The sequence below is a fragment of the Aspergillus campestris genome (assembly GCF_002847485.1).
Source record: "Aspergillus campestris IBT 28561 chromosome Unknown P168scaffold_11, whole genome shotgun sequence".
In the NCBI taxonomy this organism is placed as follows: domain Eukaryota; kingdom Fungi; phylum Ascomycota; class Eurotiomycetes; order Eurotiales; family Aspergillaceae; genus Aspergillus; species Aspergillus campestris.
Window position 1 is genome coordinate 1,153,500 of NW_020194346.1, and position 20,781 is coordinate 1,174,280.

General features: G+C 50.2%; 7 protein-coding genes across 7 annotated transcripts; 5 read left to right on the forward strand and 2 right to left on the reverse strand.

The window, feature by feature from the left end:
* The first annotated feature begins 431 nt into the window (after positions 1 to 431).
* Positions 432 to 4,355, forward strand: P168DRAFT_258465 (uncharacterized protein). The gene is made up of 6 exons (XM_024834602.1): positions 432 to 1,237; positions 1,289 to 1,982; positions 2,029 to 2,241; positions 2,291 to 2,651; positions 2,715 to 4,076; positions 4,130 to 4,355. The coding sequence occupies exons 1-6, from the start codon at positions 813 to 815 to the stop codon at positions 4,189 to 4,191; spliced, it is 3,117 nt and encodes a 1,038-aa protein (XP_024690298.1). The 5' UTR covers positions 432 to 812; the 3' UTR covers positions 4,192 to 4,355.
* A 911-nt stretch (positions 4,356 to 5,266) lies between these two features.
* P168DRAFT_292790 (uncharacterized protein) lies at positions 5,267 to 6,266 on the forward strand. Its single transcript, XM_024837664.1, has one exon. The coding sequence runs from the start codon at positions 5,545 to 5,547 to the stop codon at positions 6,151 to 6,153; it is 609 nt and encodes a 202-aa protein (XP_024690299.1). The 5' UTR covers positions 5,267 to 5,544; the 3' UTR covers positions 6,154 to 6,266.
* A 3,329-nt stretch (positions 6,267 to 9,595) lies between these two features.
* On the reverse strand, positions 9,596 to 10,595 carry P168DRAFT_334547 (uncharacterized protein). The gene is made up of 2 exons (XM_024841692.1): positions 9,953 to 10,595; positions 9,596 to 9,841 (listed from the first exon to the last, which is right to left on the reverse strand). Exons 1-2 carry the CDS (start codon positions 10,395 to 10,397, stop codon positions 9,732 to 9,734), a joined length of 555 nt encoding a protein of 184 aa, XP_024690300.1. The 5' UTR covers positions 10,398 to 10,595; the 3' UTR covers positions 9,596 to 9,731.
* A 5,160-nt stretch (positions 10,596 to 15,755) lies between these two features.
* P168DRAFT_221094 (uncharacterized protein) lies at positions 15,756 to 16,322 on the forward strand (the record flags this gene model as incomplete). The annotated part of the gene is made up of 1 exon (XM_024833099.1): positions 15,756 to 16,322. A coding segment is annotated over one exon (567 nt), but the record flags the coding sequence as incomplete, so codon positions are not given.
* Positions 16,323 to 17,249: 927 nt separating this feature from the next.
* Positions 17,250 to 17,870, forward strand: P168DRAFT_226205 (uncharacterized protein; the record flags this gene model as incomplete). Its single annotated transcript, XM_024833118.1, has 1 exon — positions 17,250 to 17,870. A coding segment is annotated over one exon (621 nt), but the record flags the coding sequence as incomplete, so codon positions are not given.
* A 69-nt stretch (positions 17,871 to 17,939) lies between these two features.
* On the reverse strand, positions 17,940 to 18,981 carry P168DRAFT_292791 (mitochondrial 54S ribosomal protein mL60). Its single transcript, XM_024837665.1, has 3 exons — positions 18,873 to 18,981; positions 18,516 to 18,745; positions 17,940 to 18,347 (listed from the first exon to the last, which is right to left on the reverse strand). The coding sequence occupies exons 1-3, from the start codon at positions 18,911 to 18,913 to the stop codon at positions 18,295 to 18,297; spliced, it is 324 nt and encodes a 107-aa protein (XP_024690303.1). The 5' UTR covers positions 18,914 to 18,981; the 3' UTR covers positions 17,940 to 18,294.
* On the forward strand, positions 18,926 to 20,671 carry P168DRAFT_306828 (tafazzin). The gene is made up of 4 exons (XM_024839057.1): positions 18,926 to 19,416; positions 19,489 to 19,507; positions 19,602 to 19,712; positions 19,785 to 20,671. Exons 1-4 carry the CDS (start codon positions 19,203 to 19,205, stop codon positions 20,596 to 20,598), a joined length of 1,158 nt encoding a protein of 385 aa, XP_024690304.1. The 5' UTR covers positions 18,926 to 19,202; the 3' UTR covers positions 20,599 to 20,671.
* The last annotated feature ends 110 nt before the right edge of the window (positions 20,672 to 20,781 follow it).

Consider the following 20,781-nt stretch of genomic DNA (forward strand, 5'->3'; position numbering starts at 1 on the left):
TCTGGAACATGTCCATGTGGCTGGAAATCGTGTCCAAGGGTCTGTTTGTCCCATCTTTGTAATTTCTGCTGCTCGTAAGAAGTAATATTATCCGAAAGTCGGTACAGGGCCAGCACAAGGCTTTTACAAGGCAGTCGTGAGTGGTCGAGTCAAGAAGGCTGATGATCTAAACAACCGATCAGAATTCGTAGCAAACCAAACCTCTTCAGCCCTCACCGGTATAGACTGACCTCGTGAATAGACAGTTGCTTATTCTGAGCTGAACAGACAATAGTAGATGTGCCAGATAGGAGCATCGGAGTCGGTGTTCTTTGTTGTTTGTTCTTTGTTTTGAGGCTGCGGCGGGTGGTTTCTCTCTCCGACCCATGTCATGCCAACTCCCTTAAATTGGTGCTGCGCCTCCGCGTTCACTTCCCCCACTCCCACTCTCACTCTTACACTCACTCTCGTTTGATTGTAATCCTGTCTCAAATGAACACGTTACTCAGGGTTGACTTCCATCCTTTGTTGCCACATCTCATATGAGGCGAGAGAACATCAGCGTGATCTGTGACCACGATACTCGATTTGCCCTCGTACGCGCCCTCGAAGCTACTCTACACTTCGGCCAAGACTTGTCTTGCGCTCAAAGCTGCTATCACTCGTTGATAATATCAAGTATTCGACCATCCTTTGATATTGTTCGCGCATACCGCCGTTTGAGTATGGACGTACGACTTTCTTTCTGCTTGGTTCGATCACCTCCGTGATAATTTATATGCAAGTAAACCCAGTGTGGTGGTGTCGCAATACTGGGAGAACGGACTGTCAAGATGGCGTCCAACTTCGAGATGGTGGACATTCGCATCCTCACGAAGACGGCATGGAGTCTATATCACAATTGCAACCTCGTGTCTCGAGACGCCCCCGACGGCTTTCGACAACTTGTGAACGAACTAGCTTCCTTACAGGGTGTCCTACGCTCGCTTCAAGATCATGTAAACTCCAACCAGTCATTCTTCGACGAACTCGCCGAAGACCGCAAGCGCATATTGCATCGATCCCTGGAAAGTTGTTCGAAAACGCTACAGAGACTGAAGGAGTTAATCACGCGATATCGAAACATGGGGGTCGGCGACGGGAGGAATTTCTGGCACAAGGTCAGATGGGTCACACAGCGCGGGCAGATCGACCAGCTGAAATCGAGCATTATGATCTGCGCTTGCAACCTCAGTCTGTGTACGACTTCGATCACCAAGTAGGTGCTCCCTGTGTCCGAATACCTTGCGAACCACATCTAACGTACCAGTTCGTCGTGGGCGCGCATTGAGCAGTCGATGTCGGACGCTTTAGAAAACGAACCCTTTCACTTGAACCCGGATCCCTCACAGGCAGACAGTTTGCCAGTGATGCAAGACAAAAGCGGACTGATTAGTGAAGACAGTTCAAATGGACCCGGACATGGGCGACCTACGCCTCGGCCTCGGGCAGCCACAGTTACAGTTGCAACCCGTTCACGCGAGTCAACATCTTCCGATTCTGTTATGTCCGGGCACTCAGATGGGTCGGCATTTACAACAGCTACGTATTTGCCATCCAGCGAGACATCTACCCAGCGATCCGTATCTCAAACCTTAAAACATGGTCCTTCGAAAGCACCAGGGTCGGTCTTCCCGAGTGCGCGCAAACTTGACCGAGGAGTTCTCGATTACTATGCGCAGTTTGATGATAAGCTCCGCACAGTGGACACGGACGAACCGACGGAAACGGAGACAGAACATACCGCAGTTAAAGATGCCATCGAAAATGCCATGCAGCATCTGCATCAAATCCGATTGCGCGATCAATTACAACGACCACTGAAGTATGAACCGCGAGACGAGTTCCACCGGCCGGATCCCGAACTTACCAAGAAGTTCGACGAGTTGGTCGAGGAGGAACTGAAGATTAGGCGGTTAAGTACGAGCGACTGGCTTAGAGTCGCCGTCTGGTGGTTATTGAAGGTAATAATTGCCTTATATTGAGTGTCATCTGGCTAAACCTGTCTAGGCACGGACAAGTTTTGCCAACTATGAGAGACCAAGCCTCACGAATACTCGAGGTAGCATGAGTCCATCGGTCGATTCGTCGTCTACCAGCCAACAAGCCTATGTGGATCTGTTGAAGGCGTCCTATATACTATATGACGTCGTACTCAAGGATGAAACATCACAGGCATTGCTCACAGATGAAAATAGAAAATTGATATCGGATTTATCCGAGGTTTGTCTCCAAGAACCACCAGAGCAACTGATGCTAAACCATAGTCTAGGGCATAAAGGACGATTTTGCGCCGTTGAACAATGTTGACATCCCGGATCCCTCAACCATTCACACCCAGAACCTTGACATATGGGAGCCTCTGCAGTCGGGAGAAGCGGTCGAGAGCGATGGTGATTCACTACTGGGCCTGGACAATATCCGCTGGATGACTGTAGAGCAGGAAGACGCAGGCGACGAAGAGGAAAAAGTGATCTTACGAACGTTTGTAAATGCGGGCATTGGAAGCAAGAAGCTCCGAATGCGCAAAAAGGGCGCACCCTACATGTTGCTGTTGACAACAAGAGAAGGCGAAAGCGAGCCGAAGATTGCCATATGTAACCAGAGTGGTACTTTCTGTCTACAGCGAGATTGTAAGTTCTTCTATCCACATGCTTCAGATCCCCTGTCAAGCTCCACTCTAATAGCTTATCAAGTCGTGCCAAATGATCTATTACCATTGATCAAAGTTTCCAATGCTTCCATTAGCGGGTACCCTGGGGCCCGAATATCAGAACCTGTCTCTTTCACATTTGGTTCGATCAACATCAGTATCTCGTTCCAATATAAGAGAGATCTCATGCAATTTATCAGTATACCGAAAGCATACTTCGACGCCGTCTGGCAACGAGAGCCCGTGGACTCGGAGCAATTCTCCGAGACCGTCATTTTTCGAAGCTCAGTCGAGCTTTTCGAACAGCTTAAAGCAGTCACCATGAGGTCTACAAATCCCCCAATGGTTCATAAATCCTGCGAAGTCCGCGTTTTGGAGCGGTCTTACGGAGAGGCTTGGAGGTTTACCAGGCGCCTGGTGATCAGTTCTTCAGCAGCCGAGAACATGCCTAACTGCATGGAACTATTTATGCCCATGAGCCGTGTCCAGGTCTGCCGTGAGGAAGATTCTCGTCAAGTTCTGTTACAGTGGTCCGACGTGTGTCAGGAAAAGACCAAATCCGACGGCAAGTACAACGAACTTTACTCCTACATCTACGACGACAAAAGTCCGAATATTGGCTTGAGCCTGCACTTTCGCACGCAGGGTCAGGCGGAAGTATTTGAACAAGTCATTCTGAGTCTAAGCCATAAGCCCATCTGCTCCTGGAGAGAGCCCACCAGCTCCGGGTGCGTCTATGACGTGGTAGATCCGGTACTGAATCAGAAGCAGTACAAGGCGATCCAGATCGTCCAGAGACGGTTGTCTTGGAAATATACCGTCCTTTACTTTCTGTACAGGGACACGGATTACATCTACGAGCACTCCAACCTGCGGGTGCATTTCCCCGGAATATTCTACACCGACTACATTTCATCCCACGTTGATAAACTCTACCGCGCCGACCAACCAGTCACTTTTTCCCACTGCGAGAAAAAAGTGGGCAACATGAACGTGGACTTTAACGACGAACACACCATGCGAGTCTTCATGACCTCCCTCGCCTCATCGCACGAATTGGTATTCTCACGCCGCGCCGTCTCGCTGACGACGAAAGGGAAAAGCCTCTTCCGGTCCAGAAACTCCGGCAAAGGAGAGGCCGAAGTCCAGATATGGCGCAAGGGCACGAGCTACCAGCTAGCCGCACGATGGAGCGATCACATCACAGACAGATGGCTGACCGTAACCATCCCGCCGGAACGGGCCGAGTTATCCCACGGCACCAACCGCATCGACTTTCGCACGATTGCCTCCTACTCGCGCGGCACATTCCTCAACATGGCTGACATTGCCGCCGTTAGTCCCAAGGACCCGAACATGGCCCGACGAAGCGGGCCGATTGCTGTGGTGTTTCCTTCCATACGGGGTATGTGCTTCCTACTTTTGGATTGAGCTAGCATGAGAACTAATGTTTGCCAGACTGTGAGGATTTCACCGCCATTTTGGATGTTTATTCTGGCTACCGGCCTTATGGGCGATAGCGTCACCGCGGCTCGAGGCGATGGGCTACCACTGAGTATACAGTGAGATAGGGCATATATGCCACTTCATTCCGGAGGGCGTACTGTGTTCGAAGGATGGAGTATTGCATGATAGCTTTCTTGAAGTAACCATAATCTAACTCAGCATATAGCGACTTTGTGACAATTACATAATGAATTCTAACTTTCAACGGGTGTCAGGGTGTAGTGGTCCTTGCATCTGCTGGCTGCTGTGATGGGGCAGCAGTCATATAAGGGATGTACCAACCTGTGGAGTATGTATATTCTTGTTTTGAGCTATCACTTGCTTTGTCACTAGAGTGGGGATAGAGGAGTAGACTATATACAGCAGCATATGTCCATAAGTAGCCATGGCCGGATCAAAGTGATTGCAAGTATGTCGCAGCTACCTTGCCCTACCCTTACCTATAAAACACCACATTATGTAGTTAGAACTGTTTACCGTGATACAAGATTAACTAACCAACTAACCCAGTAAAAGCACGCGTCTACAAGCCCAGATAAAAAGAGGAAAGTAGACCTACCTTCCCTATTCATGGACTCGACCATAGCACCTGCTTCGCTCCTCCTTCCACAAACCATAGCCCCAGCCCAGAGCGATACATGTAAACAGAACGTAATCACCAACTAGGCAACTACTAATCTCCCACCTCTAATATCATCAGCATATACTACCTAAGAATTTCTTACATAAAACAACCACCCACCATCCGCCCATGACGCATTTCCCTCACCCGCCTTCCCCATGTGACCAACCACTCTCTAACCAGAACAAGCCCTAATCGATGACTCTACCTCCAATACCCCAAAATGACCACATATACACCCACAGACTATGCGTAATCCATATATGTAATCAACCAAGCTAGTCACCAGGCGATCTATATCGTCTTCAGCAGCCGCATGCAGGCCGCACGTGTTGCCCGCATCGCCCGACCTGAGAGGCTGAGCTTGCCACTTACCCCTACCTATTCACCCACCTGGGCAATTGCTATATAAAAGAGCCCTGAGCCTTCTGGAAGGGCTGGAAATTGCGAGTCACAGTGTCTAGTACCCATAGTGCGTTATTGCGTTGCCTTCCTTGCCTCACTATGGATAGATGTCGCCTGTATCGGTATTTGATATTTTTCTAATCTTCGTGTTTGATTCAGACGGACGGGGTGATATTGAGGCTGGGCTGGGCTGGGCTTACGTTGGTTACGAGCTACTGTTTTGGTAGAGTAGTTGGTGCTTTGTTCTCTCTCTACCTACTATAAAGACCTTGTCGACCCTGGTGTTAGCTAGGGTTGGAAAAGCTCAGTTCAAGTGTTTTATACATCCTACGCAGCGAACATGCCACATCGACGACGTCACTCTTGGCCCGCCTGCGTTCCAGAGAGGACCACCGTCCCAGTTATCACGGTCTCTCAGCCTCAGGAACCCCCAGAGCGACAGTTTCTCGCCCCGCTGGTGTCGGCGGAATTGCTGGAAAGCGACGACGCTGCTTCGGCTGGGATTGTCCGGTCGGGGGACCACAGCGGCAGCAGCAGCGCCACCCGTTATCGGCTGTGGCCACACTATCATCACCACAAGGTCGTTGCGGGCTCACGGACTGCTTCCGCTAGAACCGACGCCAGTATGGGCAGTCCTCTGAGACGAATGCTGCGGCCACCGCTGGACAAGGCCCGGTCACTGTTTGTCTTGCCTACGACTACCACGGCGGGAGAGAAAGTCGTGCTCTCTTACTGGGTGCCGCAAAGTGTGCCGTCACGGCCTTCGCTTTCGCCTTTGCCTTCATCTCCCCTTTCGCCTGCGCTCTCTGAGACCGTGGAGCGTGGAAGGCCGGTTGACGCGGCGGTTGGTCGGTTGAGGGCTGAGGGGAACCACCGGAGGTGTCATTCGGAACAGCCTCGGTCGTGGAGAGAGCCGAGCGCGAGCTTGTGGACTTTGTCGGAGGAGTGATGTTCTTTTCTTTTTTCTTTTGCTTGTTTGTTCTATTGTATTCTTATTCGTTGTTTCCATTGTTTGCTGCTTTCTTCCTTCATCGCTTTTTGATGTTGTTTCCTGCGGGGTTTGGATGCGGCGCATGCATGTATAGACAACTAGCATCGATCTGGCGCTCAAGCATGTATACCTTAGTTAGACAATAATAATGGAGGTAGACCGGAATCAAAAATCAAAATAAACAGACCTTGTCCAGTAGAACGAATATCACATGAACAAACAAGAAACCGGTGACTCTACAGTGGGCCGGTCAGTGTGAGAATGATGCTTGGCCGAACCCCCTCACAGAGACGCCCGTCCCCACACTGAGTCACAGTCGGAATCCCGTGCCGCTCCCTCGTACGAGCAACGCGCATTGTTTTCCTCTTGGCACAGTAGATTGACCTTGACTGTGATGTCATTGGGTGCGGCAGAGCCTCATGTGGGTTGGATCCATGGTCTCTTCTGGGTTTGTTGCTTTGGACGCTGCGTGTTTTTCAAAACCCGGATGTCGTCTGAAAGGGTGACAAATGAACTCAATTATAGCTTTATCTTCTTTTCTTTATTTCGTTTTTTTTTTTTTTCTTCCCCCCTCCAAGCTGTCTATCCCTATTGGAATACGTACCAGGAAGGGAAGCGGGATTGCTGACACCGGTTTTCCTCTCACCCCCAGATTCAAGCGTAAGCATTGCATAACTGGTCTCTTCCCCATCTCTGTTGGCCAATTACAGACAGTAGTGTGGGTCAGCGTCCCATTGATCATCCATATCACCCCTTCGAACGACGCTAGAAGGTAGCGCCCAGTCGGGCGTTGTCAGAACCTCAATGGCCGGGCAGGTGGCCTTACAGGCTTCACTGTCGAGATCAATAACTCGGTGAAAGCCAGCTAAGCTCAAAACATGCAGAGAAAATGCCAATCGTCACTTCAATTGCTCAATGGGGCGGGAATCCCAATTGTTTCCTGCAACAACAACAACAACAACAACAACAACAACAACAAAGGAGTCAATCAGGCCTCTAGGCAGAAGCGGTGAATGAGAACCTCAAGGTGGGGCAAGCTGTGGGCACCCGGTGGTATTATTGGGCAAACGAGCCTGGTAAGGCGAGAGAGTGGGTCAGGCCCCAGGATTCTCACCGATGCAAGGAAAAAGGACTGTCATCGGCCCTATTGATGGAGTTCGCGACCCCGTTGGCGCTCATCAATTGGTCCGCTCGGTCAAGTCCGGCATGATGCATTTCGTGTTCTTTCGCGAGACCACCTTCTGATAGGTCTAAGGGTGCCCGTAACTCGGGATGATGTTTCCTAGGGCTGAACTCGGTAGGGAAGATTAACACGGAGGAGATAGGAGTCACCCGACAGACGGGGGACGAGACTTGGGGAAGAACATAAATACCACGGATATCCCCGAGATCTGGGAAGCTTTGTTTCATTCTTCATCCTTCACGATAGTCAGCAGTTCATATTCCCCAAAGCAAAGCTCATCATATCTATACCCCACCTCTTAGGAGTGCAAAAACGAATCAGTCAAACTCCTGAGAGCTTGCAGTCAGGTCATTTCGCCCGTCCTGAGTCTCCACTTCCCACACACCTACCGTCTCTTCTTCTCTCCCCAGTGTTATCTCTCTGGAAGGTCCTACCTCAACATCAACCCCGGAAACTCGACCTAAGCTTGGAAAACCTGATCTCAGAAGCTCCACGAGCTTTTTGCCCCCATCCTCAAACAAGACGACCCCTCAACGTCCCGCTCCTCCAACTCAACTAGTCCTGGATCATAATCCTTGCTCAGTCGGTCCACAAACAATGTCGCCCCCTTCTCCCACCCAGGAGTCCCACTCCGACACCAGCATCAAGCGTAGCTCGGGATCGTTCCACTCCAGAAAGAACAGCTCCGACTATCGTCGCTATAACAACACCGTAAATCACTGCGGAAGACACTCCAACGATTGGTTGTTCAATGGCTTCAGTGTGCGCGACACTGTCCGCGACGGTGTTGATAAGCTGTTTCACCCCGGAGACAGGAGCTGATCTGCTCGAGTGTTGCTGATGATCGAGAGATGCATCAGCTATCATCTATCCTTTGACCAATTGCGCCAGATCCGACTGTTGACTCATCTGTCATTTACTGATTGGACTCGCCTCTGCCCCCGTGCATATCCGGATTTCACTTGTTTCGAGAACAGACCTCTTCGCCCCGAGAATTGACGCCTCACTATCACCCCTCCGACCGACCCTGGTGTGAACCAAAATGTTGTGGGGATCTGAGAATCCGTTACCGAGTTGGCTGAGGTCGTGTATCGGGCACGGGCAACTGCGCATGACCTTGTGACGAAGGCACGTGGATCGCTGCAGTGCCGACCGTCTATCGCGCCCTGCTATCGTTGACCGATTATTGGGGGGTTCTGTTATTGCTGGGCAATCTCATCTGTTTACCATTTCTTACATGTGCTAGAAATAGTATGATGCTGGACTATCCCTCTCTGAGAGAGTGCATTTTGAAACAAATTAATTTTGCTTGAAATTGCTTTGCAAGTTTTTGAAACTCGAGTAGTGCTTTGTCACCTTATAGTACGTACTGTAGTATTGTCATATCGCAAACAAGAATTGGAAAGAACTATTAGGAACTAGTGTTTGTTGATACAAAACTTCCATATTTGCGATGAGGCATGAAAGAAACCTAGTACTATTAGAAAGCCATTGTCAAAGCCAAATGCACTACAATGGATACTTATGCTGTTCTATATGATTTTAATCCATGGACAAGCCAAGGTGAGAGTTCAATGATGCTTTGTACAGGGCTTGATTACCTTGTTAACATATTCTTCAAATATTTGCATGAGGATTTCTGTGCCCTCTAGAAGTGATGTTTTTCTATCATCTTCTATCCTGTGCAACAGCTAGTACTACCAGGTCAGACATAGATACTGGTACAACGGTCTAGCTCTGCATCTCATTAATAACCATATCTCCTTCAGTAATAAAGACCCTTGCATCCGACATGCCTAGCGAGTATTAGCTCAGGGGGGCACGACTCAATCTGGATCAATTCGGTGAAAATAATGTAAATAGAGGCTTTCCCTCTCAAGTCAGTCATGTAACCCAATGGTCTCTATCCCAATCCCCGTGATTGCTCGAAATATCCACATCACGTCGGGTTATCGCCTCGATATATAAGGGCTCGTTTGTTGAGACAGCTGTACAACCAGATTACATGGTTGCGACACGGCCGATTGATCATAACATTTGGCCTATCCGGAAAGAACGTACCTAATTAGACAGGTAAGGCAGGTATCTTGATTGCTCCACTTTGCTCTGTGAGAAGCAGTGGGCATGTGTATATGGAGAACCGAGCTCGTGACTATGTGGTATCTTCTAAGGGGCACCATTTTTCCCTTTTGGAACTCGCGCGACGAGAGAGATATATTGATAACAAAAACGAGGTAGCTCAAAGATAAAACAGAGCGAGCAGACACCAATCTGATATGAAACGAGTCAAAAGATATAGCGCTCGAGAGGAAAATCTTCAGGCTTTATGGATCAGAAACCAAGCGCGAAAACTCTAATTTCTGAAACAAGCAAAACAAGCATGCTCCCATTCCTCCATCTCCGCTCTGGTAATGTCAAGATTCTCTGGAACAAGGCTTTGAAGCCTCGAGATCTGTGTTGGTGCTGGAGCCAGGTCAATCACAAGTACTCGCGAACTGGGAGTGGAGATCCATTCCGCACCCAGTTGAGAAAGAGAGGAAAGAACGAAAGAAAAGAAAGAAAGAAACGACCTACTGGGACGATGAGCCACGGCTCCTATATGAACATCCACTACATCCGAATCAATGTAGTCTTTTATGGTGATGTCGACAGGGGATGCGGCTGCCAACGCGATTCGCAGTCGGTAACGCCCTGGCTGCGTGATGGCGAGCGGGCCGAATCGAGCAAAGCCACTGGTGGTATTTCCGTCGTGATTGCGTACGCTCGACGTGAGAGCTCCCGACAGGTGATAAGAAGCAACAGGGTCTCCGGACTCGGTCCGCAAAGAGACATTCATTGCCAACTGCTGCACGGCATAGTCTTGCGGAGCCCCTACCGTGCGGACAGAGACAATGACTGGCAGCGTAAAGGGAACGTTGGGCCATGCGGCAGCCTGGGGCGCGATCTCGAATCTCATGCAATATTCGCGGCTGGAGCTGCTGGAGCTGCTGGAGGATCCGTCGGTGGTATCTTGGACCATGATGATACTATTCCGTATGTTGTACTGTGTGTAGTATGAATATAGATCTATATTTGTGTATGTGTGAAAGAAAGAGTGAGTGGATAAGTGATTAGAAGATATAAGGGAGGGTATAAGATAGAGTGTGTATTAGTTGGCTGTAATGAGATAGGAATACCCAAGGAATATATGGAAGGGAAGGAAGGACTGAGTGAAAAGTTATAGAAAGGGAAACCAGTGACTCCCAGCCATGATGAGACCTGAATTTATGAAAATTGGCAGTCGTAGTTTCTTGATCTACTCTGCTCCAAACAATTCCCACTAAGTGCCTGGAACACACTCACCCATATCCAAGGAAAACGAAAGCGAGGTGTATGAATGAGGCGTGCTTCGCCACTGTGAAGGAACCTAAAGTCGGCAGAAGGCTTAAGGGCCAAGAGATGTGATATCTGCCCAGAAGTACCTTTCTGGTCAAGCGCATGGGCTTTATTATTGTTCCCCTCTCCAAACACACCATCTTCTAGCGTTGCGTATCAATCAAGCTGCATAGTCCTGCGGGAAGAGCGTTTGCAGGTGAGACCCACCTGGGCATCGTCATACTGTCCTGCGGGTATTATATCGCTTCAATTGATTTCTCTGTGTCAAAAATCCACTTGCGATGACCAAAAATATTGACATTATTTCTGGATTGGTCTAGAGCAAGATACCGCCCAGAATAGGCTGCCCGATGGTGTCCTGGAAGTGTCAGCAAGGACATTGCGCGGTCAAAGCACAACAATTTAGGTTGCGAAATAGATCGCAGGCAATAAGAAGAAAGACGAAGATGAGATACTGTTGCTTGACCCTGCCGAAGCCCCTGTGCAGGGTTGTCCCAACTGATCCTCGACAATATTTAGGTAGTATTCTTCTGTTACCCTTCTAGTTCCGACCCTTCCCACGTCTCAGCCACTCGCCCACCTTCTTGAGATTATTAGTCTGGTATTATAGTACCTCCAGATTATCCACTAGCCTCGCGCTTACGGGTTATATTGCAGTCTTTTCCCAGCTGTCTGTTATAAGAGATGCAAGCGACTCGGGAGGCCTAGGATGGTTCCCTTTTTGTTCCCTTGCATCACTAGCCCCTCAAGTAGCCTTGCCACATTTATTATCATGCCTGGAAACAAATATGCAAGTCTCGATGTTGTCACCGTGAGCATGCATATCTCCGATGGATGTAAGGGATGCCGTTTTCTTCTGTCACAATCTATGCTAGTCGCGTGTTGTCGATCTTGATAGTCTAAAAGTGGCCAACAACCACGGCAGCCGGCCATGGCCTTCAATCCCATCCCTGCATAACGTTACATTGAAGAGCTGATTATGAATCCCGACGTGGGGAAATCCATAGGTCGGGGACCTGTAGATCGATCAGGCCACTCCCGCGTGTTTTCATGTCAGGGAAACGGGTGCTGATCTCCACGCACATGGGTCAGGTAGGCTGTGAGCTGAACCTGGGCGTGCAAGGGAGCGAACTTGCGGTATAGGAGGAGGCGTGTTTGCGCCCCCAGGTTCAATAAATCAGATCGCGAGGGAAGAGGCGCAGGCGCACCCTGCTGGCCCTCGGGCCCGGGCCGCAATAAGCAATTTCCCCATACGGCTTAAACCGATCTGAAGGAGCCACACTTATCTGCACTTGTCATCTGCGGACCCACTTCAACCCCCCGCTCGCGATGCGAACCAGGAAACCGGGAATGCTTCTTAGGGTCCCGCCCATCGGGTTTCCCTGAGCGATAATCTTTCAGCGCTTTTCCCCCTTTATGGCTCGGCGAACATCGTACACCATTCTGGATTACGATGGCCCTAGATGTGTGGGCAGGCATGGTGTATCCGTGTTGTGTCTGGATGTATTAACTCAACTGATTTGATCAAGCCTGATGGAGATAGGTCCGTCCCGCTGACCGCTGCATGTAAGGCACCGAATACCCAATTCCACATTTCTATACCTTTCCAGAGGGCACTTGATGTTTGGGTCCGCGGAGATACGGATGTGAAGTATATTGCTAGGTAATGGTCAGTTGCGCCATATGCCATGTGAGAATGTACTCCAGCAACCAGTCCGGCATTGTGATCATAAGCGAATTCTTCCAACTGGTTGCTTTGCTCGGCTGATCTGCAGAGATGTAGATAGAGAATGCGGAATAGATGATCATCTCTGTGGTGTTTGCCTCCCATGCAATGCAAGATCGATCAGATCTGTCCGCCTGAGGACTCCTGCAGGCGCCACCGCTAAGTCACTAGCCACGTAACACTAGCCACACCGTGGCAGTGTGGCGATGTGGCGGTGTGCTATATCACGGTATAGATGCATGATCATCATGAACCGACGTCTAACTATTTTTCCAGTGTTGGGCCTGGCTCGTCAATAGCAGTCAGCCGTGATTCATGACAGTAAGTCTTGGTCAACAATCGTCTGCGCTTCGAGGATTTTCCACTTCATAAGTATGCCACCTCATGACTCGGGGACATCGCTAGTAGCTAGGGTTATGGTCAGGTTTCAAACCAGATGTCTGATTGCTGCTGTGATCTATTCTTTTTAGCATAGATACTTCTAATCACACAAAGGCCCCACAACACTAGCGTTGGGTGGGCACTACACTATAGTAGAAAATCTTGATCTTTCGTGACAAAAAGACTCGTGCCGCTTGGCATAAGCATTGAGCCATAGGCTAGGGTATGGTGACTAGTCCTTAGCTGAGATGATCCTAGTGACGGGCGTGTAGAAAACCAAAATGATCCCTTGGTTTGCTACCTAAGTACTAGTACGTGAAGATGGGGGCGAGTGGGTCAGACATCCTATTCTACTATGCTTCTGATCGTCCTTTCGCAGCACAATAATTGACAATGTACTTCTGTCGAGAGCTTAGCTTAGGAAAACTTTTATAGCTTATTAGAGCTGCAGACTATCAAGTACTAACTTTGGGTGTAGTATACACGCCCAATCACACATGGGGTTCATATTCAGGCAGCAGAATTAGGATCGATATCAGACATTGTTGCTCAGAATAAGGCGCCGTGCTTCGAGCGGGGGCACTAACATGGCATTCACAGATAAGAGGACCAAGGAGGATAGTTTGTCAATAGCAGCAGACGCAAAAGGGCCTCTTGACGACAGAACTCGCTGGGCACGTCACTATATTGCTACGTAGAAACCCATTCGGCCTAGCCCATACTGGTAGATACTCAGGCTCGTAGCTAGCTGTTCGATATATCTAGCATTGGGAGCCTGGGAGCTTGACCACCCAAGCTGGAAAGGGACCGCCAGATCATCCGCTCGGCGAGGTTCCGTTTCGGCATTTGGTCTGACTGACGGCAGACTTGTTTGCGTCCACAGAACTGGTCCCACGGGTGGTAGCGCCGTTTTTTCCGGCGCTACGGCGGGTATTGATGTACACACGGGTACATATAGATAGTGGGTCTCCATCTAGACCCTGACTAGTCTGTAGTCACCGGTCTATCATGGCGGGTCTGGATTTTCAGCCCCGGATGGATGGAACCTGTGCGGGTAAGGCAGGATTAGCCCGAGTCTCATATAGTTCATATGCCGTGAAGTAGAAAACACCAAAATACGTTGCTCGAGGCTGGGTAGGGACTTCTGTCTCTAGCTCTAGTGGCCGACTGGGGCCTCCCCAACCAGTCTCGGCTATGGGAAAAGCGAGTCATGACCATGATACCGATGGGTGATATTGGAGAAGGTACAGCCGAACAAAGACCAAATCGGAACAGAACAAAAAGATGAAACGGAGCAGAAAGCAGAAATTGGTGTGTCGTTCAATAGATGATGATTGCGACAGAACCCGTCCAGTGGGGACACGGATCCCCTGCATTCCTTCAGCCAAGGCAAGCAGCAAGTAGGGGCAGCATGGAGAAAAAACAAAGATGAAGGACTCCATGTGAGTAGTCTTTCTTTCATCACCCTCTTGCGATAAGCCAGCTTGACTACGGCCCGCCGCCGGCACCTCAGCCGTCCTGTCCAGCTACATCCCGGCAGCCGCTTGCGTGGACAGGAACCCTTACTTTCTGTCCGCCTGTATACCATCCCGGGACAGCTACACACATAGTCTCGTCATGGACTGATGATGCTCCACATTGTGACAAGAAAGAAACGAATTGAACACTTAGTGTGATGCCCTGTGATGGCGGAATAGACGGGGTGTCAACACGGCATGATCCACTTACCGGCCGAATGTATCTTAAGAATTAAGTTGAGCTGCGTCATGACTGTCAATGGGATGAAACGGCCAGGCACAAAAGTGTCTCCACTGTTTGTCAATAGCCGAATCGAAAAGAACGAACGTGTTCTCGCCCAGGAGCTGATGAGTCCTGAGGTTGTTTCGGGAAGAGATGGCGCCACAAGAATGACTAGTCCGCACAGTGATGAGCCAAGGAAAGCCTCAAAGCCTAAATGATAATATCTTAGCTCGTCGTATATACTTTGACTAATGTTTGCGAAAACAGAAAGGGCTAGACTAGTAATTCAGGTATGGACGAGAGATTGATGATCCCCTCACCTGCCAAATCTTCAGTATCGTAAGGAGCAAGGTGCATAAAGCCCCCATTCTATAGCAGAAAATTTTTTCCTATATTGATGCTCAAAATCATCTCCAAAGTGTCTCTCGTGTGATCTGTCCGGAATGGCTCAGGGAAACCTTATACAGTTGATCAACATTTGGCAACCAATGAAGCAGGTGGAAATGGCCATGATGAGAGAGACGTTGAGAAGTAGGTTCAAATATGCCAAACACGAATTGCTTGGTAGTAAAGCGACCCAAGTAAGATACAAAGAGCCCTCTCCAGAGTTCTCTTGTTGTATGGGATTTCTGATAACGGCTATAGAGCGCTATGCAACGGTCCGTTGCTATTAGACCTTATCCTGGCCATACATTTCTTCTCAGTCAGTGACACCATGTTGAGTAGTAAGGATGACATTACCATAGAGATAGAAATACTTGTCGCCTTTTCTTCATCAACTTAAGATATGTATCATGTGCAGGACGTCGGAGCAGAACATACCCATTATCTTGTTTGAACACTAGTAGTAACCGGGCCAGAGGATATGATAAGTAGATAGAAAAGGCAGAAAGCAACACAAGCTTACAAGATAAACTCAAACCAAAAACAAATGATTTTGTAGAGATACAATGATGGGCCACCTACTCTAGAATGAGTTTTGTATGTGAACAGTGAAGTTCTGCTCCCTCCTTCCTTTTACGTTTCCTACATGCCGGTAGCACGGTAAATATCTGACACTCAAAATCCTCCCATCCCGGCATCTATCTTGCCCTTCAAGTCAGCACCTATTGTTACCGGAATGGCTCGCTGGCCAGATCACTTGGGACTCACCAGATGGCCCCTGTTCTCACCCGACAACTTCATGCTGTTGTTTTTAGACCCAGACCATCCCAGGAATCACCTACACCGGCTGCCGCAAGCAGGAGTTTTGCTCACCTTAAAGCTATCCTCGAGCTCCTCGCAGGAACAATTTGCATATTCGTACTGGCCGTTCTCTTCTGGAAACTCGGAAACTACTTTCGCTCTTGGACACGGCACCGAGTACTTCAAGCAGGCAACACCCCTGGCACGCGATATTCGAAGACCTGGTACGGTTGGATTCCACTCCAACAACACAACGCTCACAAGGACGTGTGGCGAAAGTTCAGACAAAAGCTCCATGAATGGACGGCATGGAAATCCACAAACGCTGATTACCGCTGGGTTTGGTGGGATCCAGGACAGAAGGAATTCGAAAAATTCGAGCAGAATCGAAGGCTTCTGCGGTGGCTGCCGAAGTTTCTGAGGAGCTATAGCTTCACACCCGCTGATGTCATTTGGAACCCTGGCCCTCCCCGCAAGGAAACTGGGGAACTTGAGAGCGATGCGGTATCATCTTCCTCGGCGCTTATGACTGGCGCTCATCGTTCTCATGGTACTCTTCCAAGCGAATGCAACCCATCGATACGCGAGGGCGGGCTGCGTGTCAGAAAAAGATTGAATATCTCCTCATTACCCGGTGGTATGTCCCAAGAAAACAAGTCGAGTGATGGGGAGGAGGCCTACCACACACCTTTGTGTCACATATCATCAGCAAAAGCTAGGGTTCGGTCTGAAGCGTTGCTCCCGTCCCACTGGGGCAAGAACAGTGGTTTCGAGCGCCCCATGGATGGATCAAAATACTACCGCAGTCGGTCTTTACCGTGTCTCTCGAGCGCAATAACCACTCGTGGAAAGATCCCTTCAATTTCAAGGCCATCACGCAAACCCAGGACCTCAGTCAACCATCGTCTGGACCAGTTGGACTTTCACTCCTTACCCCGAAACACACGGAAGTATCAGATATGGTCGATACGAATGGAGTTGCAGGCAGCTGCTGCATTTGTCAGGCGCGATATGTGTGGCCTCACGGGTCCTCCTGGAACGCCTATGACTGAGCTTCTTACCAGTATCTCCTCAGACCCCGCAGTCTATCCTCTGCTGTCCAGACGATCCATGGCATTTACAGAACTTACTACCTCAGAGTCAAGTACCTCGACGTTACCTAGTGCGACACAGCATACCAACTTCGAAAGATCCCTGTTCAAGTTTCATCAATCTGAAAGCATGATCAGGTGGAAATCCGAGCCTCTACTGTGCACCCCAAATCCTGTTACTCATTCAATCATGGTCATGTCTTTAAATCGATACCGCGGACAGGTCTTCTATAAGCAGAAGCACTGGGCCTCGTCTTCAGTCATAGATGATCCGACGCTGCATCAAAACCATGGCAATGCAGGTAATCGTCCTGAGGGAGTCGAGTGCCTTTCCACACGTGAGAAATATCGGGTTGCAGCATCTTCCACAGGCTTAAGGAATTGGGAAGAACGAATGATGAACGGTTTAGATCGGAAACTTGGATGGCTGTCGAACCAGATTGAACCTGGCCGAAGGCCGTTCCATTTCACCTTATTGCCCAACCATTGGCTGAATTGGGAGACTTGGGTTGTTGTTGACCCGGCCTCACGCGTCCCTATTCCAAGGAAGAGACTACTGGGGGACCCGCGATTCAACAAACCATATCCCAAGCCTCAGTGGGGAATAAAGACAAAATATCCCGAGACAATCCATACCAAGGCCCACACTCCCCAAATAACATCATGGAGGAAGGAAGTCAACCTACACAGACGCGCCTTCGGGATAAGAGAAGTCAGCGTGGTTGAGCTTTTCGATAGTTCGGCAGATGAACCGCCAGACGGACAGGTTGACCCGGCTTGTTGGATTCTTCGCAAGCCACCGCAGGGGGTTGCTCTGTCAAGGAAGCACGAAGATACTTATTACGAGGGTGGAGCAGGCTGGCAAGAAACACTCGGTGAGTGGCAAAGGGTCCAGCGCGGCTATCGGATCCGCAAGGCGATTTACGAAGGCAGGGCCAACAGAACCCGAGTCAGAGAGATAGCGTCAGGTATCACGCGATATTATCAGATGATGGTATCCAAGGCCAACACCAAGTTCGGTACTTTTGCCCTGACTCCTGATATCCATCGTCCAAACTTTTGCCATTCTTTTGTTCAACCATGTCAGAGCGATCACAGCAGTCCATCTTTAAACTCAGACTTATGAATTACACCATCGCAGCAAGTCCATGAAATGACCACTCGTACCCATACGCTGTCAAACAAGAAAGTGGGAATTGTAGGTAACATTATAATACAATGCAATCATGGTGCATATTCCCCAATTGCCGAGAACTCCAGTAATCCTTGCAGTATTCGCCTCACACATATGCGACGGCACGACCTCCGAGTCCGCATTCCGTACAGCGGCGAGCCCAACATATACTCGCATCCACCAGGGAGATGTCGTCCGCCACGATCGGTATCGAAATAGGAGTATTGCCTCCAGAAACGCGCGCTTAGAAACCAGGAGGGTTGACACGTTGGCTGACCCGCGTCCACTTGGGCAGTTCTATCAAGATCAAACGTTAGCTTCTGATCCAAAATAACCATGATCACCTCTATATCCTCTCCCACGCTGGATAGATGGCCACAACGTCCGAAGACGGTGATACCAACACCCAATTGCGGAAATAGCCCATCCCAAACCTGACCAAGCCTCCAGGAATCCAAAACATACTGTGAATGCTCTTGCGGTAACGGCGCTCCTTCTTGTCGAAGATCGTGTATTTATCCTTGGGCAGCATTTCCTGCTCGCGCGGCATCTCGTCGTACCACCGGTTGATGGATTTCGTTGACTGGCCTTGGCGGGCGAGAGCCGCGGAGACAGTGTCCACTACCTGGTCGACGGCGCGCAGGCGCTTCCTTTGGCGGGCCTTCTGGGGCGACGAGATGCGCCACGGGGTCTTCCTATTTATTCGAAAATGGGTACGTTAGGATGAGATCGTAAATATGGGTCGGTTTATCGAGGGTGTCGGGTGAAGGAATCGTGGCGGTAGAATCCGGGCAATGGCATCAACATCATGGAGATACGTACCAGAGGAGACCCCCGAACAGCGGAGATGAAGGCTTGAACATATTCGCGGCGATGTTGCAGCGAGATAGAGCGACGGGAGAAGTGGTGGGGAAGAGGGTAGGGAACTGCTTGGGTCTGACGATGAGGTCGGCGAGGACGAAAATCCCGTCGAGGTGGCACTTGGTCCGTGCGAGGGCGACCTCCGCGGCCCCGGAAAGGAAAAGGGCCAAGTCCGACGGCTTTTCTTTTCCCTTTTCCCCCTCGGTTGTTTTTCCACCTTTCCCTTCTCTTGAAGTTTCCCCCTCATTGCTTTGCCTGTTCGTTCTTTTCATGGGTCTTTTATAGACAGCCATGTCGCGCGCCTCGGATGCTGGTGCAGATACCGGCGACACTCCTTCGCTGGCGTGGAGGGCCTCATCCTCTGCGACTATCTTGGGGGTATCGGCGTTATGTCGGGCTTTCTTGTATACATTAAGTCGCCCTGAGACGCATGGTCTGGACTCCTTCCTGGAGATTCTCGACTCGCGACAAGATACAACAAAGAGGACGAAGGGATTGATTACAGGTTAGCTTCCAGCAGTCTTTTTTTTCACGTTTGTCTCGGTATAGCGATCACTGACTCGGACTCTCTCGACAGTCTCCAACCATATCAGTGTGTACGTACGTACGATGCGCCATTCGCTCCCTGGCGCGGCCCTGTGGATTTCTTCGACCCGAGAAGGAGCTGACACCGATCGCGGGGTTGAACAGCATGGATGATCCGTTAATATGGGGGTTTCTTCCCCTGCGGTATAACTTTGGCCTAGCCTCTTCGAATAAGAGATGGTCGTTCGGCAGTTACGATATCTGCTACCAGACTCGGTACGTCTGTCCAGGAAAATAGAAGGAGGATTCGTGACACCGGATTGTACAGCGTATATTGACTGTCAGAAGGCCCCTGTCCTGGTTCTTCACCATGGGCCAAGTGCTGCCTACACACCGCCTCGCTCACTCGCCTTTCGGTGGGCTCGCACAGCCCGCCGTAACGCAGGCAATCCGACTCCTGTCGAAAGGTCCGTTTCCGGCAGAGCCCCATCTGGCCCGACCCGAACGCCAGCATTGGAGCATGCAGAATGTCTGCGTCGATCCGTTCTCCGAGCTGTCCACTGCGTACACGACGGACGGCGTGGACTCCCACCTGGCGCCGACAGCCTACTCCTGCAACTCATACTCCTGGGTCCATATCTTCCCCGAGGGCAAGATCCACCAGGCGCCCAATAAGACGATGCGCTACTTCAAATGGGGCGTTGCGCGACTGATCTTGGAGCCCAGCGAATGCCCCGATGTCGTACCCATGTGGCTCGAGGGCATCGACCAGGTCATGCACGAGAGTCGCGAGTTCCCGCGCTTTCTCCCGCGGCCCGGCAAGGACGTGAGCATCACATTCGGCAAGATGGTGGACACCGAGTCGGTGTTCGGGGAAGCCCGGCGCAAATGGCAGGCGATCAAGGCGAAGGCCGAAAAGGCGTCACCGGAGAGTCGGGATCTCCCGCTGGGCGTCCTCAGCGACGAGCTCCTCAACGGACGGGAGGCTGTCGAGCTGCGGAAGGAGGTGACGAAAAAGGTCCGCGATCTGGTCCTGGACGTGAGACGGTCTAGAGGCTTGCCCGACGAGGATCCCAAGGAGGGTCTCGTCGAGACTTGGATTCGCGAGGGTCCAAAGCGCGAAGGCAAGATGCGCGATGATTCCTGGGTCCGGGATATATAAGTCCGTGTTCCCGGCTGTTGCACATGTAAATTACTTGTTAGATATGCATAGAGCTGTATAGCATCAAAATGACTCGCAATTGTGAAACTATCAAGATTAGGATTGCTAAAAGATAAGCAGGCGCCGAGTGCTGTCGTTCCCAGCACAAATCTAGTTCTTGATCCTATCACTGCGCATATACTA

Coding starts and splice junctions, on each gene's coding strand:
- P168DRAFT_258465 (XM_024834602.1), top strand. CDS start 813: ATGGCGTCCAACTTCGAGATGGTGGACATTCGCATCCTCACGAAGACG. Junction 2,652..2,714: donor TTTCTGTCTACAGCGAGATT/GTAAGTTCTTCT, acceptor TAGCTTATCAAG/TCGTGCCAAATGATCTATTA. Junction 4,077..4,129: donor GGTGTTTCCTTCCATACGGG/GTATGTGCTTCC, acceptor AATGTTTGCCAG/ACTGTGAGGATTTCACCGCC.
- P168DRAFT_292790 (XM_024837664.1), top strand. CDS start 5,545: ATGCCACATCGACGACGTCACTCTTGGCCCGCCTGCGTTCCAGAGAGG.
- P168DRAFT_334547 (XM_024841692.1), bottom strand. CDS start 10,397: ATGGTCCAAGATACCACCGACGGATCCTCCAGCAGCTCCAGCAGCTCC. Junction 9,842..9,952: donor AGCCGTGGCTCATCGTCCCA/GTAGGTCGTTTC, acceptor ACCTGGCTCCAG/CACCAACACAGATCTCGAGG.
- P168DRAFT_292791 (XM_024837665.1), bottom strand. CDS start 18,913: ATGTTCAAGCCTTCATCTCCGCTGTTCGGGGGTCTCCTCTG. Junction 18,746..18,872: donor CTGTTCGGGGGTCTCCTCTG/GTACGTATCTCC, acceptor TCGAATAAATAG/GAAGACCCCGTGGCGCATCT. Junction 18,348..18,515: donor TTACCGCAAGAGCATTCACA/GTATGTTTTGGA, acceptor TGATCTTGATAG/AACTGCCCAAGTGGACGCGG.
- P168DRAFT_306828 (XM_024839057.1), top strand. CDS start 19,203: ATGTCGCGCGCCTCGGATGCTGGTGCAGATACCGGCGACACTCCTTCG. Junction 19,713..19,784: donor GATATCTGCTACCAGACTCG/GTACGTCTGTCC, acceptor GACTGTCAGAAG/GCCCCTGTCCTGGTTCTTCA.